Below are 19,673 nucleotides of genomic sequence, written 5' to 3'. Positions count from 1 at the left end.
GGTGGGAAACAGAAGTAAACCAGAACAAAGATAAAGGGTTAGTAAAGCAGATTCCTCAGTCTATAACCTGGGTGACTGCCCCTTGCAGTGCCCGTCTTGTAGAAGGCAGCTTCTACACAGACTTACAACATTTTTACAGTATGAACTCTGTAAAATGTTAAGAACGTGTGAATGAAGGATGAAGTCGTAGCCTTACAGAGCTGCAGAACATAAGCTTGATGGCGAATGTTCTAGCTGTAGACAGCTATTAAGTCTCCTCTCAGTCTTCTCTTTTGCAACCTAAACATTCCCATATCCTCTAACTGTTCCTCATAGGACATTGTTTGCAGACCGGTCACCATTCTGGTCACTCTTCTCTGAACTTGCTCCAGTTTTATGGTCTTTTTTAAAATGTGGTGCCGAGATCTGGACACAGTATTCCAGATGAGGTCTGACCAAAGAGGACTAGAGGGGGATAATTACTTCACGTGATCTAGCCTCTATGCTTCTGTTAATACAACACAGAATTGTGTTTGCTTTTTTTGCTTCTGCATCACACTGTTGACTCATGTGCAATCTGTGATCTATTAGTATACCCAAGTATTTTTCACATGTGCTGTTGCTTAGCCCTATTCCTCCCATTATGAATATTCCTTTTTCATTTTTCTTGCCCAGATGAAGGATTTTTCATTTCTCCCTGCTAAAAACCATTTTGTTATTTGCTGCCCACAATACCAGTTTGTTTAGATCTTTTTGAATCCTCTCTCTTCTAGTATTAGCTATCCCTCCTAGCTTTGTGTCATCAGCTAATTTAATCCATTTACCCTCAACTACTTCATCTAAATCATTGATAAAGATGTTGAACAGCAAAGCAATTTTGGTCCAGAGTGAATGGCATCAAGTCGACGTCTGGAGTACTCCATCTAATCTAAATTTGGAGGAAGATGTCTGGATGAAGAGACCACTTCCTTTTGTGGCTTAGGAAATTCGATGCACAGTATTCTATACTGTGGGTTTGACGGACATCTGTGATTACTGAAATTCTTCATTTTGCGGAGACAAAAACCACAGAAATCTCTGCCGCGGCTAGATGACTTGGCGTTCTGCACTATGGATGACGTAATGGCACAGTGGTGGCATTGTCGAACTGGATCGGAACGGGTAAACCTGACAGATTGTCCTGCCAATAGAGAAAGGACAGACGACTGGCCCTGAGCTCCAGGATGTAGATGCTCTGTGAGTCTTCCAGAGTCCCTGAACTTCTAGACTTCCAGAAGACTGCACACCTGAGAAAACTGGCGTGCGTCTGGCAGTGAATAGGAAAAAAAAGAGCTGCCGAGGTGAGGGAGGGGAAAGACCTACCACTCGGGTGGAGAACCGGATGATCCAGGGAGAATACAGTCTTGTCCCAAAGAAAGAGCAGTGAAAGCCGCAGGGCCATGGTAAAGAAATTGAACAAAGGGAATTGGCTCGACGGCAGTAACGATCTAGCCTAAGATGCTCATACAGAAGAAGAGGGATATTGCGAGGGACAATTCAAGGAACGGATGCTGTTTAGAGAAGTAGACATCTTGTTCTCTTGAAGGAAAACTTTTGCCTGGACTGTGTCGAGCAACAGAAAAGGTGAACGGATGGACTCTACATGCGTGGTTCCCACCGTGAAGCATGGAGGAGGATGTGTGATGGTGTGGGGGTGCTTTGCTGGTGATACTGTTGGGGATTTATTCAAAATTGATGGCATACTGAACCAGCATGGCTACCACAGCATCTTGCAGCGGCATGCTATTCCATCCGGTTTGCGTTTAGTTGGACCATCATTTATTTTTCAACAGGACAATGACCCCAAACACACCTCCAGGCTGTGTAAGGGCTATTTGACCAAGAAGGAGAGTGATGGGGTGCTACGCCAGATGACCTGGCCTCCACAGTCACCAGACCTGAACACAACTGAGATGGTTTGGGGTGAGCTGGACTGCAGAGTGAAGGCAAAAGGGCCAACAAGTGCTAAGCATCTCTGGGAACTCCTTCAAGATTGTTGGAAGACCATTTCCGGTGACTACCTCTTGAAGTTCATCAAGAGAATGCCAAGAGTGTGAAAAGCAGTCATTAAAGCAAAAGGTGGCTACTTTGAAGAATCTAGAATATAAGACATATTTTCAGTTGTTTCACACTTTTTTTTGTTAAGTATATAATTCCACATGTGTTAATTCATAGTTTTGATGCCTTCAGTGTGAATGTACAATTTTCATAGTCATGAAAATACAGAAAAATCTTTAAATGAGAAGGTGTGTCCAAACTTTTGGTCAGTACTATATACATATAATTTTTTGGGGTGAGAAAAAATGTTGCAAGAAAAAAACCCTACTGGGGTATCACTGCAGTGGAAAACGTGGTCCAAAGGAGCCAACGCAAAGTGGCAGGATGCGTGGAAGAGGCTATACTGGTCTGTCCTGAAGAAGGTTGATACTGTGGACCAAGTCTTCAGCTCGTTCTTCGCTCCAAGCAATGTGCCACACTTTGGTGGGCAGAAGATAAAAAGGCAAGGACCATCCGCACCAGTAACTGAACGCCGGCTGCATCAGTAAAGGGTCCTGCCATCCTTACGGAAGAGAATACCGCCTGCACAATTACAGATTGTGCTGTCCACTTTTTGTAAGGATTACAAAAAGGTCAAGATTAGCAGTAATAAAAAGAACACCATAAGTCTGACTCCTCTGTGACACTCACATAAACTGGTTTAGTCCAGTGTCTGCAGGTGTGTGTAGTCACTTTTTCTTTAAGTGTAATTCTTAGTGTCAGCCTCCTGGTGGCAGCAGCATACACCCATTGGTTTCCTGTGTCCCCCAATAAAGCAACCGAGAAACATTATTTTACAAAAATAGTGACTGAGTTGGCTGTCAGTCAGTGGCGGGGCATGATTACAGCCACCACTCAACATGTACTGAGAGATGACTGAAACCGTGTCAGTCGTGCCTCTCTGACTAAAAGCTGGAGGCTGCTGGGAGGGCACACGGCTTTAGAACACTATTCACCTACAGATTAACCTGTTAGTTCCAGATGTAACGATATCAATTAAGTTTACATGAAAATGGCAATTTTTGTAGCAAAACTTTTTTCCAGGATTTTTCCAACCTTCAGAACTTTTTTTTGTTTGTTTTTTTACAATTTCACAAATTTTATTGGACTTTTATTTTATTGTATTTATTTTTTAACTTAGTCTCACTATGGGACTTGCACTTTCAATGGTCTGATTGCTAGTCTAAGATACTACAATATTTCTTTATTGCACTACATTGAACCTGTTAATTTACAATGACTGGAGGCCTGTTCTGTTGGAGACTGATTAAAGCAAGGCCAAACAGGCCACAGTAACTGGCAGACCTGAAGACCATAGGTTGGCCTCAGGTTGCCACAGCAACCATTGGCATCCCGTGATCAGATCAACGGTGATGAGAGTGAAAGAGGGATTCCTCTCTCAAACATGAAGATGCTATGGTCACTACTGACCATCGCATATAGGGATTTAAACAGAGACAACTGGTACGAACAAAGCGGGCTCAGCTCCCGAGCCTGCTTTTATACCTGCTTCATGCATGTATGGCACTGTATGGGAACTACTTGCCCACTGCGTTGTACATGTACGATGGATGTTGGGAAGGTGTCAAAGTCTCCATACACTAAAACAAATGACACTGTAGTGTTATTCATACAGCATCTGTGAGCAATGAAAATTATTTCCCAAAACCAACCAGTATCTTTTCTTCACTACCAGGATGCTTACCATGGATGGGTTTCTTGCTAGCTCCCTGCAGGAGGTTTTCCTGTGCACAGCAATAATGATCCTTAAGCACATTGGTAAGATAGGTAACAAGTCCTAGTGCAGTCAGGGGGACACCGTCATCCAAGTAAATAGAATCATTTGGCCTTCATCAGTGTTCAAAATAAAATAAAAAAGGGGTAATAAACACATATTACTACTAAAAGTTTGCCAGGCTTTTACAAATATTGCAAATTATACCAATAGAACTTGAAATTATTTCTTTTGAATTAATCTCCAATAAAACACCTAGATCAACAATTGCCCTGTTAACTGAAGGCTGGCAGCCCTAAGTGTCTATAGCACGTAATAAATATGGAGCAAGTCATGAAAGAAAGGTTTTTGGTAAAAGCTTGATAAATTTCACCCAATGCGTTTTTCATAAAAACTATTTAGTAAAGAGAGGAATTACCGTAAATGTAAACAGTCTGTAATTTTCAGCTAACATTATGAATTTCTTAAACACTACTCATGAAATATCAAGGGCAGTGACATTATATTTTGCAGCACGCTTGTTGGTCCTGGTCAAAGCATTCTAATGGAAAAGAGTTAGGGACAGTGAATAATGCTCTAACAATGAATGGTAATTTTTAAAGAGGCATACCCATATTGTATATTTATGGCATAGCCACAAGATGTACATGCGGGTCCCACAAATGGAACTGGCACTTATCTCAAGAACAAGCCCCTGACACATGATGAGGTCAGTGAATAGGTGATCTTAATTTCCTTTTATTTGTATAAGAATTTCAACCACCTCTCCACTGAAAGCAGCATGTGAAGGGGTCCCATTCTCAAGACAGAGGTGGGTCCCATTCTCAAGACAGAGGTGGGTCCCATTCTCAAGACAGAGGTGGGTCCCATTCTCAAGACAGAGGTAGGTCCCATTCTCAAGACAGAGGTAGGTCCCATTCTCAAGACAGAGGTAGGTCCCATTGGTGGGACTCACATCTACTATACATTTATACCATATTATTTGGATATGCCATAAAGGTATGACATGGGAATACCCTAAAACGTAACCCTTCTATGGCTATATTCACAATATTGAAAGCACCTTTGCAGCAAAGTCTTCAATAGGATAGCTCCAGATTCTGCCATTGGTACACGAGGACTACAGAGAAGAGTCCGCCCTAGTTTAAATAGTGTGATAGTCAGCTCCTCGGAGGCTGGCAAAAAGAAACGGGCAAGCAGATCAGATGCCATCTCACGGATCTGTAAGGAATGAATGTTGCAATACATTAGAAGTCAAAACATTGATAAAAAAATGTCATAACACTTCATTATAGGGGTGGTCCGATACCTAAAATGTCCTTTATAAATATCTATTTTTACACCCTAAGCACTTTTGTCATTTGCTTTATTATAAAATACCCTATACTTCTCCCTATAAGGCTAATCTCTAAATGTGTTTTTTTATCTTCACTTCCTGTGATGTTTTGCTTGAGAAGTCATCAGTCATCAGGGGAGGCTAAGGCTGCATTCACGTCCCCTCAGTGTCTATTACCCTGCTTGAAAAAGGACATAATCGGGGGCGGCGCTGAAGTCACTTACCACAGTTTCTTTCATTGGCACCCTCTGAAGATGTCCTGAATCCATAACACTTATGGAGGGTAGGGGGCGAAGTGACCAAGTGCCAGCCCTGAATTTGTCCCCGTCAGCTTCTTATTGTGAAAGGAGATGTCATCAGGAGGCGATTCTAGAAGAAGGGTGAGTGACACTAGTGCTGCCCACAGCTTCTATCACTGCCCTCAAATGAATTATTATTAGGGGGGCGGTGGTAGAAACAGAGTGAGCGTCACCAACACTGCCCCTTGATGACAATTCGTTTAAGGAAACATTCGGCAACAGGACATCATCAGTTATGTCTGTTTCAGGAGCTGCTCTCTGCGTTCTCTTGTATTCAATGCGCACTGACAGTGTGCTCTCTTATCAACGTCTCTCAGCAAGGACGCACAATGACAGTGTGCATTAAAAGTAATATAGAGTAGGGAGAACATACTGAGCATGTGTCCGAATCGACAAGTAACGTATGGTCAGTTGAACAGGGACTTGTTTCAGGGTGGGGAAAGCAGCTGCAGCAGTGACTGCAGTCCGTGCCCCTTGATTACATCCCATCTGAGTATCACATTATGCAGTTGGGATTCTCAAACGAAATATCATCGAAATGGAAGAAAAAAAAATAGCAGGTAGAGCAGCTAGGGAATGGCAGGAAATGTTTAATTAAAGTATGTTAGAAAAGTAATTAGATCATTATATTAAATAAACATTTAGGTTTAAATTCAACTTTGGTGTTCGGACCACCCCTTTAAAAAAGCTTTGACATAATTGAAAGTAAATCAAAATACATAAAATATTACTTTGAAAGGTGTAACCAAACACCGTTGACACGATAGTTATAGCTACTAGAGTTGATTTATGTTTAATATTATGTTTAAAAGGCACCTGTTACCATGTCAAAAGTCAAAAGTGGCCAGTTTTTGCTCTTATTTTATTCCTACTGCTCCACTAAGCACAACCTACCCAGAGTCACATAAGTTATAAGGCACTTCCTTGTAAATTACAACAAGCTACAATTTCATGGAAATCAAAGACGACAAAGTATCTGAAAAATCACATATAAATCTTTATTGCCAAAATATTAAAACAAATTTTAAAATAAGGAAAAATACTAGTAGAAAAAAAATTCATGAACCAGTCATAACATGCTATGCCACTAGAGGGAGCTCAAGTTCCATAATGCAACCTTAAAGGGAACCTGTCAGGTCTTATCCACTATGTAAACTCCTCCCATTGCTTTGTTAGTGATGCAATGTGCATCACTAACACGTTTTTTTCATTAAAATTGGTGCAACTATAATGAGTATATAACATTTTATGTACTTATAATCCTACCTGCTCTTCAGTCATAGGGGTGTGATCCTCACATTCAGTCAGGGCTGGTGCTGCCCACGTATTTGAATTGTGCTCCGCACTGAAGTTATGGGGCGCATGCGCAGTATGACACGGCCAGGCAGTAAACCTTGCAGCACTGGGAGCCGTACATGGCTGTGCACTTTGCACTATATTAGGTTTTCTATTTAATATTTTAGTTGCATTTATTACATAATCTTTCTAGACATTTATTATGGGAATATGCACTTTCCATTATAATTTGCACTTCATGTCCTTAATATTGGTTGGATGTTTGAACTTTTTCTAATGTGGAGTAATTAATATGTTTTTTTTTCTAAAATGAACAGTCATATGTATGGACCATTACACCATTGAGGTTTTTTTATATATATATTATACTGGTTTAGATACATGCTCATATTTTATCTATCCTAGTTCTCATTTTCTACGTTGCATTTGCTGTAGATGAGAGTCTAAAGCGCAGCAGTCAGCAGGATTGTGCTCAGTAAACTACATACACTGTCAGGTGGGTGACATTACACTGATTAATATGATACCTTGGTTGATGAAATCCATCCTGTGGTTGTTGTGTAATCTTCACTTTCAGTTTACATGTTCATATTATATCTATCCTAGTTCTCATTTTCTACGTTGCACTTGCTGTAGATGAGAGTTTAACCCCTTTACCCCCGAGGGTGGTTTGCACGTTAATGACCAGGCCAATTTTTACAATTCTGACCACTGTCACTTTATGAGGTAATTACTCTGGAACGCTTCAACGTATTCCCCTGATTCTGAGACTGTTTTTTCGTGACATATTGTACTTCATGATTGTGGTAAAATTTCTTCAATATCACTTACGTTTATTTGTGAAAAAATCGGAAATTTGGTGAAAATTTAGCAATTTTCAAAATTTGAATTTTTATGCCCTTAAATCAGAGAGATATGTCACACAAAATAGTTAATAAATAACATTTCCCACATGTCTACTTTACATCAGCACAATTTTGGAACCAAAATTTTTTTTTGTTAGGGAGCTATAAGGGTTAAAAGTTGACCAGCAATTTCTCATTTTTCCAACAAAATTTACAAAACCATTTTTTTAGGGACCACATCACATTTGAAGTCACTTTGAGAGGTCTTTATGACAGAAAATACCCAAAAGTGACACCATTCTAAAAACTGCACCCCTCAAGGTGCTCAAAACCACATTCAAGAACTTTATTAACCCCTTCAGGTGCTTCACAGGAATTTTTGGAATGTGGAAGAAAAAACTGAACATTTAACTTTTTTCACAAAAATGTTACTTTAGACCCAATTTTTTTTTATTTTCGCAGGGGTAACAAGAAAAAATGGACCCCAAAATTTGTTGTGCAATTTCCCCTGGGCACGCAGATACCCCATATGTGGGGAAAAACCACTGTTTGGGCGTACGGCAGGGCTCGGAAGGGAAGGAGCGCCATTTGACTTTTTGATTGTAAAATTTGCTTGAATAATTAGTGGATGCATCTAGATAGGTGGCTTGGGGGGGTCTAGTTTCCAAAATGGGGTCACTTGTGGGGGAGCTCCAATGTTTAAGCACACAGGGGCTCTCCAAACGCAACATGGTGTCCGCTAACAAAATTGAATGGAAAATCGGCTCAAATTGTTAGCGGACACCATGTTGCGTTTGGAGAGCCCCTGTGTGCCTAAACATTGGAGCTCCCCCACAAGTGACCCCATCTTGGAAACTAGACCCCCAAGCCACCTATCTAGATGCATAGTGAGCACTTGGAACCCCTAGGTGCTTCACAAATTGATTCGCAAAAGTGAAAAAGTATTTTTTTTTCTACTTTTTCATTTTTACAAATCAATTTGTGAAGCACCTGGGGGTTCCAAGTGCTCACCATGCATCTAGATAGGTGCCTTGGGGGGGTCTAGTTTCCAAAATGGGGTCACTTGTGGGGGAGCTCCAATGTTTAGGCACACAGGGGCTCTCCAAAAGCAACATGGTGTCCGCTAACAAATTGAATGGAAAATCGGCTTGAATTGTTAGCAGACACCATGTTGCGTTTGGAGAGCCCCTGTGTGCCTAAACATTGGAGCTCCCCCACAAGTGACCTCATTTTGGAAACTAGACCCCCCAAGGCACCTATCTAGATGCATAGTGAGCACTTGGAACCCCTAGGTGCTTCACAAATTGATTTGTAAAAATGAAAAAGTATTTTTTTTTCCACTTTTTCATTTTTACAAATCAATTTGTGAAGCACCTGGGGGTTCCAAGTGCTCACTATGCATCTAGATAGGTGCCTTGGGGGTTCTAGTTTCCAAAATGGGGTCACTTGTGGGGGAGCTCCAATGTTTAGGCACACAGGGGCTCTCCAAACGCTCCCTGCACATAGCCCCGGGTGTCAGCTGTGACAATCAGCTGACACCCGGCGGCGATCGCCTGTGTGCGGACGAAATCGCCAGGGCGTATTAATACGTATCTGGTCCATAAGGCCCAGGGCACAGATACGTACTAATACGCCCTATGTCGTAAAGGGGTTAAAGCGCACCTGTCAGCAGGATTTTGCTCAGTAAACTACATACACTGTCAGATGAGCGACATTACACTGATTAATATGATACCTTGGTTGATGAAATCCATCCTGTGGTTGTTGTGTAATCTTTACTTTCAGTTTGGAGATAATGATATGCTCGTGCTCTGGGGCGGCCTGTGGGGGGGGGCTCTATCTGTTGCTCTTCTTACATATTCATCTGTATGTTCTTATGACAGCTCACTGAGCTGCCTCCTATTTTACCTAGCCCCGCACTACTAGATGCATTATGTAAAATAGGAGGCAGCTCAGTGAGCCGTCATAAGAACACAGAGATGCATATGTAAGCAGAGCACCAGATAGAGCCCCCCCAACAGGCTGCCCCAAAGCACGAGCATATCATTATCTCCAAACTGAAAGTAAAGATTACAAAGCAACCACCGGACGGATTTCATCAACCAAGGTATCATATTAATCAGTGTAATGTCGCCCACCTGACAGTGTATGTAGTTTACTAAGCGCAATCCTGCTTACAAGTGCGCTTTAAGGTTGTATTATGGAGCTTGAGATCCCTCTAGTGGCATAGCATGTTATGACGGGTCCATGAATTTTTTTCTACTAGTATTTTTCCCTATTTTTAAATTTGTTTTTAATATTTTGGCAATAAAGATTTATATGATTTTTCAGATACTTTGGTTTCTTTGACTGCCATGAAAAAGTAGGTTGCTGCTCCACTAAGCAGTTTTCTTTTTTTTTTCTAAATCCACTATACGGTTCCAGAGATATGGGACTTTTTATTTGGTGCTAATTTTTTTACTCTTTGTCAAGAGAGTGTGGCTCAGAAAATTCTCTGGGCGTGTGACTTTAGGCTGTTCTGCATTATTACCCTGTGAGACAAGCCCCCTTGAAAAAATCCTAAAAAAATTTCACTAAATAAAAAAGCCCATGTCTTTGGATTCATATGGCGGACTTTCAGGGGAAAGAAAATACAAGCGAAAACTGGTGAAATTTGAGCTGGTGACAGGTCCTCTTTGATATGATGGGTTACCTCATTAGTGCTATCTTGCACACATGCCAACAGTGCCTGCATGCTGCCAGCTGACAGGAAATCCCAGCATCCTTTCTGCTTCGCAGCGTCCAGTAGAAGAGACACATCTCCTGTAAATATAGCATGTAGGCAGACATTTGAAATTGCAGTCTTAGAAAACAAAAGGAATAGACTTTTGACACAATATAAAGAATTTATACCAGCATATAAATCACATACATTAATTAGAGAGCATAAGCTTAAAGGCTTACATACATGGTGAAATAATGATATGGCCTCACGGGTCAATTTTTTTTATCCATTATTTGCCAACAAACAGTTGGCTAGAAACAGATGGAGCTGTATTTTTTGATGCAATACATAAAGGCCAGAGCCTAGGGTGGCAGAACTGCGGGGATGGCACTTTAATGTTAATGGGTTTTTGTGCATATATAGGTGGATATTGCCAGATAGGCTTAATAATCTGCCTACAGCAGGGGTAGAAGGGCTGGGCTGAGACGTGGCAGAGAAGATCGTAAGTGGAGTGAAATAGTCATGCTACTGATTTTTTATTTTCAGTAACTCACTGAGTTAATGAACAGATCTTTGGTTTCAGCCAACTTGACTTTTAAAGCAGCCCACTGGTGCCCCCTTCTGCCCCTAATTCATTGGCTGCTAGCTGTATAGGTCAGGGGCACTAATGTTCTTCAAAGTAACCTAATGACACTTCTTCAATATGAGCTGTTCAGACACTTCCATAGCCTTGCATGCTGTTTAATTATGTGCCATTGGCTCTACGGACCGTCTTCCTGTTTAGTCCTTACCTTCCTTAGATCGTCAAGTGTTTCTTTCTTAGCCTCTTGATTTGCTGCAGGAACTGCTGCAATGTTACCATTCATCTGAATGGGGTTGCAGAAACATGTAGACGTAGTAGAAGTCAGTGATGTATAGTTGTGTGACACAGGTAGAAAGGTGTTTTCACCAAAATCAACATTTACAGCTATCCACAGGGTAAGTAATAACTGTCTAATCGCTGGGAGTTCCATCGTCTACAAGAATGAGTGTTCTCGGCCTGTTATTGGAACATATATGCATTGGTGTCTCATTAAAAGCCTATGGGACTAACAGAGGCAATCAAGTTGAGTGTTTGGCTTCCTCCATATGTCCTATAGACTTAAAACTTTTAGTTGGCAGAAGTTTTTCGACATGCTGCACCTTTAGTAGCCAGGACAATTTTCATATTTTTGATGTGTACAAATAAAATTCAAATTACAAAAACAAAGTTGATATTAAACCCCCATAGCTATATATTTTCTTAAAGTAGACATCTGGCACATTGTTAAATTGCCACTCAGCACTTCATACACTCAAGCATCTTCATGAAATTTTGAGTCACATGTATTTATTTTTTTACAAAATATGCAAAAAAAAAATTAAATTGGTGGCTAAAAGTGTGATCTTATCAAGAAGTAATGGAAAAAAAACAACCCACAATGTGCTACCCATTTTCTGCTGAAAACACATACTGCTTCGCAGGGAAGGATCATCATTTGGTTTTCAGAGTCCAAATTGTGCAGGATTGTTGTTTTTTTTGCTATATCGCAATGGCAAAGTCCATGAGTTAGTGCATACAAAACCTCCCAAAAGTTACCCCTTTTTGGAATGTATACCCTTCAAAGGAATCAATCAAGTAGTGTAATTAACATTTTCCCCCAAAAGTGATTCATTGATTTCTGTGAAAATGAAAAAAATATTTTTTTTTACAATATAATGTAGATTTAGTTTTCATTTTTAAATTTCTACAAAAGTAAATAAACAAAAACATAATTTATTGCTCAATCACTCCAAAGTATAGCAATACCTTAAATGTGGTTGTACGCTAATGTGTGGGCACTGGGCACATGGTGAGGCTGAGAAGGAGAGGAGCGTCATATGGAGCACAAATTTTGCTGGAATGACACTCCGGTGCATTATTGTATTTGCAAAGACCTTGAAGTATTAATGCAGAAGAAACCCACCCAAAAGTGACCCCATTTTGGAAACTATACCCCTCAAGGCATTAACTAAGGGGTGTAGTTACCATTTTAACACCAAAAATGTCTTTAAGAAATTAATGTGCAGCAAATAGCAAAAATTGCTCATTTTCTTCCCAACTTCGACTGTGTGGCATAAATGACATACTAAAGTAATTCTGAGGTTCAGTACGATTAACTAGATATCATTTTATATAGCTTTTTGCTGTACTATGTTTGCATAATAAAAAAACTAAATATTTGTGTATCACCATACTTTGGGAGATATAACCTTCTTACTTTTCTATTGCCGGTGTCCCATCCCCTGATGACGCCGTAAATACAGTCAGACATGTTGGGGGGACTTCTGCTATGAGCACAAATTGTCCTATTCTGCCCTATGAATGATGGCACTCCGGAGACTCACCAAGTGAATACATGAAAGTGTTTATTGCTATAATAATATTTAAAGCAGATTAGGGACACATTTTATACCCCTATACATTTTAATATGATTTATGAATAAAAGCCAAGTTTTATGGCTTGCTAGAGAGGGGGTTTCTTTGTTTTTTTTTTCCTTTTTGTAAATATATGACCTGTACCAGGGCTTATTTTTGGTAGGATGAGCTGTAGTTTTTATAGGTACCAAATTGGGGTATATGTGACTTTTTGGTCACATTAGATTTCATATTTTGTGATACAACGTGACATACAGAGGTGTGAAAAAGTGTTTGCCCCCTTCCTGATTTCTTATTCTATTCCATGTTTGTCACACTTAAATTTAAAACTGCATTTTGGGTTTACTTTTGTTATCTTTGTCTAATATTTACATTTGTTTTGTGATCTGAAACATTTAAGTGGGACAAACATCCAAAAGAGTAAGAAATCAGGAAGGGGGCAAATACTTTCACACCACTGTAAAAACAGATTCTGAATTTTTTTAAGGTGTTCTCTAAGTGGAATAAATAACATGCTCATTTTAGTCTGGGTCATTACATACAGGATGATACCAAATGTGTAAAGTTTATTTATATGTTATCGCTCTGTGTGTGCCACCAAGTTGTAAGAGGCGCAACTTTTTTTTATTTTTTTCATCAATGGAGCTGTGTCAGGCTTTTTTTTTTTTGCGTGGCGAACCTTTGTATTTAGTGTTACCATTTTGGGGTTCATGAGACTTTATCCGCTTTTCATTAAATTTTTTTAAAGAAATTATGAATTTTTTTTCTTTAAATGGGAGAGTTAAGCTTTATAGATCAGGTTATTACAGACAGAGTGATGCCAAATATGTGTAGTTTGTGTTTTTTTTCCCCTCAGTAAAGAACTTGAAAAAAAAGACTAAGTATTTTATCACAGATTTTTTTTTTCTTCAATTTTTTATTTAATTTGCAGGTCTGTTACATAAGGGCAGGAGATGACACCTCATCTCGGGCCTGTGCCTGCTTCTGCCAGCTCCTACTGCCCACTGGATGTAGGTGGGTAGAACATTTTAAAACGCTGTATATCAGCCTTGATTGCAGCTACAGACAGTCCAAAGCTCATCTTGATGCTGAGAATCTCATCTTCAAATCAATACAAGAATTACAACTATAATCACGACAAAGCCAGAGATCTCATGGGTTAAAGCATTCCCATTAACTTTTTTCTATAAACCCCTTGAAAATGGCCGTGTAGTATAGTGCCTGTGTATTTAAAGTATATACTCACTCATCGCCTCCAGTGACGTTCTGGTCCTCTTTTGAGTCAAGTGACAGCAATTCTAAATATTCAGATCACACTACACTCTGGGTGTAAGTATATGAAGCCTCATTCAGATGGCTTACATTGCAAAAGCCACTTCCAGGTCACAGACAGAGCGCACTGTGATCAGAGATGGGTGAGTACATTAACACACTGACACTACACTAACATTTACACAGTTCTAGGGGAAAAAAAAGTTAATAGAAGTGCTTCTGGTATCCGCAGCTCTAACTTCAACCCCTGATATCTCAGGCTAGACCACAAATATAGTGGTGAATCTGGTCTTGTTTTGGAGCAGAGAATCTCAGCTTCAAAATGAGCTTCTGCAACTGATCCAGACGAAGATTCAGCCATATAAAATCCTCCCTACTCCAGTGAGTAGTATGAAAGGGTGCGCTGTGGTGAAGTTAGCAGGCTGCAGAAGCAGGCACAGGGGAGAGGCGATAGGTGATCTCCTTCTGCCCCTGTTTTCCCCTTGATCACTTCTGTAGTTGTGATTCAGACTGGTATATAATCTTCTCATAAGTCCCATGGTGACTGAAGTGCCACCCTGTAAGGATATTCGAGATACGTCTGTGGCAGTGAAAATGTTATATCGGGGGAGGCAGAATGCAAAATTGATCACAGCTTCATTTAAATGGGGGAGACAGTAGCCCCATTGTCATGATCAGTGGTGCTTTCTGCAATATGATAATTATCACCTGGGGGTAGAAGATCAGTGGCAATTCTAACAAAACATCTTTAAAGCCTCCTACACATATTTTTTCCAGAACGCTAATGATGGATGGAGTTAGGACCATTAACACGAACACAGCACAAGCCACAGCAATTTTGCTTAGTTGACATGATGTTTGTTGTGAATAGTTTTCATCGGAAGAACAGCACTCACGTGGGGGTTGTCCTTTCTTCCTTTGGGGATTCCAATGGTCAGTAAAAACTTCCAGCAAGGAGCAGAGTGTGAGCAAAGCACAGCATCGCCGCTGATAATTGCCCGCAGGGGACAATGATGAAATACTCAGATGAAATATCCAATCAGTGAAATCTGATGCAGTAAAATGAACATAAGAAACATACATAATTAAACTTGACACATAATTGCAGTAAAAGCATCAATATTATCACAATCAGGTTAATCTAAAAGCATGTATATCAACAATGATACCAATGTTTACCAATTATTAATAAAATATTATTTTAACTAAATACATAACTAAACACTAAATGTGTTACCACCAAAAGGATATGATGGCATATTGCTAGGATATGTCATAACTCCCACATCAGTGGGTGTCTGAATGCTGCGACCACTATGACTCCTTTCAAAAATATTCCCTCTACAGTGATACACTTGACCATGTGCCATGAAGGGAACTACAAAACAGAGGCTTCATGTTACGTCCCCACTAATGAAAAGCTTCATGATGGGTCCCCACTAATGAGAAGCTTCATGTTGGGCCCCCACTAATGAGAAGCTTCATGTTGGGCCCCCACTAATGAGAAGCTTCATGTTGGGCCCCCACTAATGAGAGGTTTCATGTTGGGCCCCCACTAATGAGAGGTTTCATCTTGGGCCCCCACTATTGAGAGGCTTCATGTTGGGCTCCCACTAATGAGAGGCTTCATATTGGGCCCCCACTAATGAGAGGCTTCATGTTGGGCCCCCACTAATGAGAGGCTTCATGTTGGGCCCCCACTTGTGTGAACATTATGGCAAATACTAGCGATTTGCCATACTGTTCTAGAATAGGACTCCCACATTAAAGAGGTTTTCCCAAGAGTATAGATATACTGAACACCTGGGTTCCAATGATCCCAAGAGCAGAGCATTGTCTGAAACAGAAAAAAGTTTGAGCAGTCCCATAAATGAGTGGAGCAGAAATGAACATGCTCAACTTCTGCTCCATTCAGACTGGGTCCTGTGAAGCTCCATTCTCGAGATCGGAACCTTCACTGATTGGTAAAGTCCTATGCTATACATAGGAGATAATTTTTAATCTTGGGAAAAATCTTATAAGTACAGTGATTTTAAGACCAGGGTTTAAAGGGACTCTGAGCAGCGATGATCGAGAATGTTCTATTAACTCTTTCCGGCAAACATACTAGATCCATCCATAAAATATAATAATATTTATTAGAAAAATATTTAAAACTTTAACTTTAACACTACAGTCAAAATACAGGTACCAAAATATGTGCTAACCACTCATATATGTTGGGGTGGGGAGAGTTAATCATATCATGAAAATCTGTAAAGTGCTAGTGCTCAAATAATGAATAAGATATATACATACCAAATGTGTATATCTCAATTGCACAGACTATCAGTATATATGTATAAATAAACTGTATGTCAACCTGTGAGCAATACAATTTGTCATACATGAGCTAGTAAGTATTAGGCTGATGATACATTCAGTAAAAGGAAAACAATCCTATTTAACTCTTATCCATTTGTCACCCACGTGGAACAGCATGCCAACAGCCCCAACGCATGTTTTCTGTATGAATCTCAGTTTATGAGTGCCCACTGTGTACTTTTGCAGGCTCCCTTACTATACGGCATAGGGCCCTAGGTATTACTTTTCGACTATGAATTCTGTTTTGTGGATATTGTTTCAATTTAAAGGGACTGTCAGCACAGAATGACTGTTCAAACCAAGTACAGGCGCTCGGTGCACCTTTGGTGTGGCCAAACATTTAAGTACACTTTCTCAGCTGCTTGTTTTCCATCTATCTCTTATCTTCACTGGCTCTATGAAGTCAAAGCTGTCAATCAAAGAAGAGGGGGGTGGGGTGGAGAAAGAGGCAAAACAAGCAGTTGGGAAGGTGTAGTTAAATGTTTGGCCATGCCATGGTGCACCGAGGACCTGTACTTGGCTTGAAAAGTCATTCTGTGGAGACAGTCCCTTTAACAACCTCAACATCTATGAACCAACATTGTGGCCTTATTGATGGATATTTCCAGCTGAATAGTAGACATATTTCAATGTATATGTAAACATTCCAATAAATAAGTTTACCATGCACTATGCACGTGTTGTATAAGATCTAAATTGTAATTACATAAGGTCTTTGTGTAGAAGTCAATAGATAAACACTCTGTTCATAACGTATATACATTTCTCACCAATTGTCTGGGCCACAGTTTCCTCTTGTGTATGACCCTTGCGGAGGGCAGACATTGCTGCATCCCGAAGCCTCTCTAGAGCCCTGCGGAGCACGGCCTGTATTTGCTGACGAAAGCCTGGATTGTCCACCCCCAAATTGTAAGGTAGATACTTCTTCAGTAGTTTCAGCTCATCAGAGGAAGGGGGTTGGTTACTTCTAGGACAGTAGCAAATGAAACTCATTGCATCCAGGCGTACTCCATCGTCAGCGGATTTCAGACATAGCTGCAGCCTTTCTTCTGCTTCTACCACTTGACCTACAACTACTTTCTGTGCCCGTGCAAGGCTGATCCAGCCTCGGAGATGTGGAGTTTCTGTACCACACATTTGTTTTGCCAGTAATTTGAAAGAGCCACTAAATGTCCTCAGGGTACAGGGGAGAATATGAGTAGCTGCATTATTTTGTAGACTACATTGTGTGGAAGTTAGTGCATCAGAGAGAGGCACCAGCCAACTTTCTGCCCAATGTTTACCTAGCTGCCCTTCATCTATTGTGCCCTTCTGAGCCCATTCTTGTTTCTGCAAGCTAACAATTGTGCGGTAAGTCTCAGCAGCTGGAGGGCAGAGGTAGTTAGTCGCCAAACAGGAAAATAGATGGGATGGGAGCAAAGGGTAGAAAGTCAAAACCTGTAAACAAAACAGAATTGGTCAGCCCTTAACTATGTACTGGTTCCTCTTAATACAGATACATGGCCATAGCCTCTTTTTAAAAGGAATCTGTAATCAGGTTTCTACCAACTAATATGAGAGCAGCATAATATAAAGACAGAGTACCTGATTCCAGCAATGTGTCACTTACTGGGTGCTTGCTGTAGTTTTAAAATCACTGTACTATCAGAAAGGATATTATCATTAGAGGACTACTAAATCTGCTGCCAAGTAGTCCTCCATATTTATGAGCTCTCAATAACCTCGCCCCCACCAGTGATTGGCAGCTTTTTGCCTATGCACAGTGTACACAGAAAGTTGCCAATCAGTGGTGAGTGCAGGACTATCCAGAGGTCAGGATTCAGGAAACTGGTAGATTTGCAACAGATTTTTTTAAATCAAAGATTTTTTTTATTGTTAAACCTTTTTTCGTAACACAACAGTAAAACAAATAAAACAACCCAACCAAAGAAGGGACCCAGTCCCTATTCTATCCCTCCCCCCACAACACATCGCCCTTTCAAACAAAACATTTTGAGTTAAATGTTCCACAGTTCTGTCCACAGCAAATTAACAATCTTACAGTATAAATAGTCACAATTGTATTAAGGGGTATCTAACTCTTGCTTTGGAGCAGTTATATACATGTCTAAAGCAGTCCAATGTAGGATTTTGCACCTGTCAAGTAATCTATACACCAATCATAGCAGACCAAGTCGAAATCTATGCAGTTCTCTGGATGCTAGGCCGGAGCCATCAATCCATGGAGCCCATATTTTTTCAAATTTAGAGATGACCTTCCTTTTCAGATATATACTTTTTTCCAGATTTAATAACCAATTAATCTTATTTATAAATTCCGTCACCGTGGGCGCCTGCTCTGATAACCAATGTTGGGCTATTAGTTTCCTAGCCATGTATAACATGCATGCCACCGCTATTTTGCCATGTTCGTCAGTGCTCAGATCTTCTATATATCCCAGTATACATACTAATGGTGAGGGATCGAAATCGACTGAGTATGTTCTATCAATGATCGCTATTACATCCCTCCAGAAGTTTTCCAGAGCAGGGCAGGTCCACATCATATGAAGCATGTTAGCCGGGGATGTTTTACATCTAGCACATAGGGAGTCTGGTCGAAGCCCTATATCGTGGAGAAATTGGGGTACTCTATATGACTGGTGCAGCACCTGTAAGTGGGAGAATCTATGGGATTCACTCAGAGATAACTGGAGAACTCTTTCCAGTATTTCAGACCACAGCCCCTCTTCAACAGGGCCTATCAAGCCCTCCCATTTTTCTTTTGATCTTATGGGGTGTTTTGCTAATACCAGGTCCAGCAGACCCCTATAAAGCAATGAGATTAGCCCCCCAGAATTATGCGAGCTAGCCATTCTCTGTATTATAGCATTTTGAGGAACTCCATTATTAAGCACAAGACCCTCTGCCTGATATGCATGTCGTAACTGAAGGTACTTATAAAATTCGGTGTTGGGCAGTCCATATTCATTTTGTATCTGTGAAAACTCCTTGAGTGAATCTCCCGTTAAAACATGAGTGAATCTTTCTAGTCCTTTTAGACTCCAATTTTTAAACCCTTCCAACTTATATAGGTTAGGGAGCCATGGCGTTTCCCACAGTGATGTAAATTGTGAGATCCCTTGTATCCCCTGTAATTTCCTCACTGCCCACCAACGTTTGTGTATTAACAGCGTAGTTGGGGTTCTACAAGAGGGTGTCTTAAATTTGTGAGCCTCCAATGCTTCATAGAGTCTGAGTGATTAAAAATGTGATTGGAGTAGAAGACGTTGAGCCCCCCCCTCCCCCTCCAGGGTCGTCCCACCCACGAATTTGCTGGAGCTGAGCTGC

At 40.5% G+C, this 19,673-nt stretch overlaps 1 protein-coding gene across 1 annotated transcript in view; it reads right to left on the bottom strand.

The window, feature by feature from the left end:
* The window catches only part of LOC141259249 (tRNA (32-2'-O)-methyltransferase regulator THADA-like), a 110,948-nt gene that overhangs the window by 52,235 nt on the left and 39,040 nt on the right, over positions 1-19,673 (bottom strand). Inside the window, exons 12-16 of the mRNA XM_073674889.1 lie at positions 17,114-17,780; positions 14,876-15,028; positions 10,259-10,368; positions 4,854-5,011; positions 3,761-3,903 (exon numbers count right to left, since the gene is read on the bottom strand). Coding sequence (XP_073530990.1) covers positions 3,761-3,903; positions 4,854-5,011; positions 10,259-10,368; positions 14,876-15,028; positions 17,114-17,780 — 1,231 coding nt within the window. The remainder of the gene's footprint in view (positions 1-3,760; positions 3,904-4,853; positions 5,012-10,258; positions 10,369-14,875; positions 15,029-17,113; positions 17,781-19,673) is intronic.

Source organism: Phyllobates terribilis, unplaced genomic scaffold (genome assembly GCF_046119375.1).
Source record: "Phyllobates terribilis strain yellow unplaced genomic scaffold, ASM4611937v1 Scaffold_1__5_contigs__length_1240528914, whole genome shotgun sequence".
Classification (NCBI taxonomy): Eukaryota; Metazoa; Chordata; class Amphibia; order Anura; family Dendrobatidae; genus Phyllobates; species Phyllobates terribilis.
This window is presented reverse-complemented; position numbering and strand designations above follow the sequence as displayed.